This window comes from Lissotriton helveticus, assembly GCF_964261635.1.
Source record: "Lissotriton helveticus chromosome 1_1 unlocalized genomic scaffold, aLisHel1.1 SUPER_1_unloc_9, whole genome shotgun sequence".
Classification (NCBI taxonomy): domain Eukaryota; kingdom Metazoa; phylum Chordata; class Amphibia; order Caudata; family Salamandridae; genus Lissotriton; species Lissotriton helveticus.
The window spans coordinates 164405-168303 of record NW_027611736.1 but is presented as its reverse complement, the minus strand read 5'-3'; the positions used below and the strand labels follow the sequence as shown (position 1 = coordinate 168303).

The 3899-nt window shown below is 38.8% G+C and overlaps 1 protein-coding gene across 1 annotated transcript; it reads left to right on the top strand.

Annotated features, from left to right (window-relative positions):
- The first annotated feature begins 203 nt into the window (after positions 1–203).
- Positions 204–2925, top strand: LOC144806581 (uncharacterized). Its single transcript, XM_078672917.1, has one exon. It carries the CDS (start codon positions 507–509, stop codon positions 2568–2570), a length of 2064 nt encoding a protein of 687 aa, XP_078529043.1. The 5' UTR covers positions 204–506; the 3' UTR covers positions 2571–2925.
- Positions 2926–3899: the final 974 nt, after the last annotated feature.

Below are 3899 nucleotides of genomic sequence, written 5' to 3'. Positions count from 1 at the left end.
TTTGGGAGTACCGTCAAGGACAATTCGGTGGTTCTACGAGTCTCAGCGGTGCACCTCCGTGCCTCAAGATGAAGAAATGACCTCTAGAAAATTAAGGCAACACTGATCAACCACTTCTTTTGTAAACATGTCTAATACCAGCTCTGATCATGAGGTGTTTACAGCAGTGCTCTGCTTCCTAGAGTGATATCAGACCACCATTCAGTGCTAGAGGTGTATTGTAAACTCTTTCAGGCCATTCCATAGCAACCAGCGAAAAGCACAGTTAATTGAAAGTTAAAAGAAATGGGGGTTCTGCTATATAAAACACAGAGTACTGTCCCAGTGTGCACCGACCAGAAGGACGATGGATCTTTACTCGCAAGCTTGCAGAACCATTATCCTTTCTAAAGACACAATCACCCACAAAGAAGCCTTGCACATGTTATGAGTGTGGCGAGTATTTGGTGACCTTTGCACTTTAAAGTTTGTTCGGAAAGCAAACGTGCTAAATACCACACACATACATGGAGTGTGAGAATAACAAAAGTGCTTTATCGGTCATGTTGGCCCTTCAGAAAGCACAGTCAAGAGATGTAGAAAAATACATACCCAACTCAGAGACACTAACCAAGAAAGAAAAAACATACACTTGCACTGAATGTGGAAGTAGTTTTATTTCCTCTTCAGGATTAATGTATCATCAAAAAACACACACAGGGGAAAAACCATATCATTGCAGTGAATGTGCAAGTAGTTTTAGGAATTCATCAACATTAAGGAATCATCAGCGAACACACACAGGGGAAAAACCATTTAAGTGCAGTGAATGTGTGAAGAGCTTTAGACGATTAACAGAATTAAAATACCATCAGAGAAATCACACAGGGGAAAAACCATACAAGTGCAGTGAATGTGTGAAGAGCTTTCGTCAATCATCACACCTAAAACAGCATCAGAAAACACACACTGGGGAAAAACCATACCATTGCAGTGAATGTGGAAGTAGCTTTAGTGAATCTTCAACATTAAGGATTCATCAGCGAACACACACAGGGGAAAAACCATTTAAGTGCAGTGAATGTATGAAGAGCTTTAGTCGATTAGCAGGCTTAAAATACCATCAGAGAAATCACACAGGGGAAAAACCATACAAGTGCAGTGAATGTGTGAAGAGCTTTTGTCAATCATCACACCTAAAACAACATCAGAAAACGCACACTAGGCAAAAACCATACCATTGCAGTGAATGTATGAAAAGGTTTAGTCAATTATCTCACCTAAAACAGCATCAGTTAACACACACCGGGGAAACCCCATTACAGTGCAATGAATGTGGGAAGGGCTTTATATATTTATCACACCTAAAACTCCATCAGAGAACACACACCGGAGAAAAAACATATCATTGCAGTGAATGTCTGAAGAGCTTTAGTCAATTATCAATCCTAAAAATTCATCAGAGAACACACACAGGGGAAAAACCATATCATTGCAGTGAATGTGGAAGTAGTTTTAGTGACTCATCAAAATTAAAGGTTCATCAACAAACACACACTGGAGAAAAACCATACCATTGCAGTGAATGTGGAAGTAGTTTTAGGAGTTCGGCAACATTAAGGAATCATCAGCGTACACACACAGGGGAAAAACCCTTTAAGTGCAGTGAATGTGTGAAGAGCTTTAGTCGATTAGCAGGCTTAAAATACCATCAGAGAAATCACACAGGGGAAAAACCATACAAGTGCAGTGAATGTGTGAAGAGCTTTTGTCACTCATCACACCTAAAACAACATCAGAAAACACACACTGGGGAAAAACCATACCATTGCAGTGAATGTATGAAAAGGTTTAGTCAATTATCCCACCTAAAACAGCATCAGTTAACACACACTGGGGAAAGCCCATTAAAGTGCAATGAATGTGGGAAGAGCTTTATATATTTATCACACCTAAAACTCCATCAGAGAACACACACTGGAGAAAAAACATATCATTGCAGTGAATGTCTGAAGAGCTTTAGTCAATTATCAGTCCTAAAAATTCATCAGAGAACACACACTGAAGAAAAACCATATCATTGCAGAGAATGTGGAAGTAGTTTTAGTGACTCATCAAAATTAAAGGTTCATCAACAAACACACACTGGAGAAAAACCATACCATTGCAGTGAATGTGGAAGTAGTTTTAGGAGTTCGACAACATTAAGGAATCATCAGCGAACACACACAGGGGAAAAACCATTTAAGTGCAGTGAATGTGTGAAGAGCTTTAGTCAATTAGCAGGCTTAAAATACCATCAGAGAAATCACACAGGGGAAAAACCATACACGTGCAGTGAATGTGTGAAGAGCTTTTGTAAATCATCACACCTAAAACAGCACCAGAAAACACACACAGGGGAAAAACCCTACCATTGCAGTGAATGTATGAAAAGGTTTAGTCAATCATCCCACCTAAAAAAGCATCAGAGAACACACACTGGGGAAACCCCATTAAAGTGCAATGAATGTGGGCAGAGCTTTACATATTTATCAGACCTAAAACTCCATCAGAGAACACACTGGAGAAAAACCATATCATTGCAGTGAATGTCTGACGAGCCTTAGTCAATTATCAGTCCTAAAAATTCATCAGATAACACACACAGGGGAGAAACCATATCATTGCAGTGAAGGTGGAAGTAGTTTTAGTGACTCATCAAAATTAAAGGTTCATCAACCAACACACACAGGGGAAAAACATATCATTGCAGTGAATGTGGAAGTAGTTTTAGGAATTCAGTAACATTAATTAATCATCAGCGAACACACACATGGGAAAAACCATTCAAGTGCAGCGATTGTGGGAAGAGCTTTATATATTTACCAAGCCTAAAATGGCATCAGAGAACACACACAGGGGAAAAACCATTCCAGTGCAGTGAATGTGTGAAGAGCTTCAGTCAGTCTTCAAACCTACAAATACTTCAGCGAGCACACCCCCATCACTGAACCCACATAGAAATAAACGTAGAGCTGAGTGAATTTTGTAATAATTTAATTACATCATCAATATTACTGACCCATCCGTGGGCATACACTGAAGGAAAAAAGTGCAGTTATTGTGAGATGAAGGAATTATAGAAACTGATAAAATTACAAGAATACGGGACATTCAAATACCAGCTGATAAAAAGCAGGGGATAGAAGACTGAACTAGTAGGAAAGAAGAAAAATACATATATTTGAAAAATTATAAAAGAGTCTATTCTCTGCTATTGTTTATTTAGCTACAGCTAGGAAAAACATGAAATATCAGGAAACCCATTAGGAGACTAGCACAAAGTTGACTAAAAGTAAAGAAACATTGTTGGTTTTTATTCTGTGAGAGAGTTATAACAAAAGAAATCCAAGCACACCAGACCATGCTGCCTGTAAAATCAACACCATGAACAATGCTTGGACTAACAAGGGTATTTTCAGCTAATTTTGGAGATTAGTGATAAAACATATAAACCCAACACACTCAAAACAATTTAACAAGCACAAAATGAAGATTCTTCAGAGCTGGCTGTGGTTTTGAACATTTTATGCATCATTAATGGTTCTGTGACAGTGACCAGAGAACTGTGTAGAAAAGCAGAAGTGAAAGCAGGAAAATGTGAGCTGCAGCTCTCCGGGTTAACCCTTGCAATGCTGACATTTACCACTGAAGCTCTGATATGGAACAAATGATGATCATTTCCATCATCAATCAATCAAATCCGAGGAGACAGAGAAGTTGAAACATTTAAGGCCTGATTTAGATCTCGGCAGACGGGTTACTCCATCACAATTGTGACAGATATTCCATTCGCCAAAATATGAATTCCATTATATCCAATTGGATTAATATTTAGGCGGATGGGATATTCATCACCGTTGTGATCGAGTAACCCG

Excerpts from the sequence above, each read along its gene's own strand:
- LOC144806581 (XM_078672917.1), top strand. The coding sequence starts at position 507 with ATGGAGTGTGAGAATAACAAAAGTGCTTTATCGGTCATGTTGGCCCTT.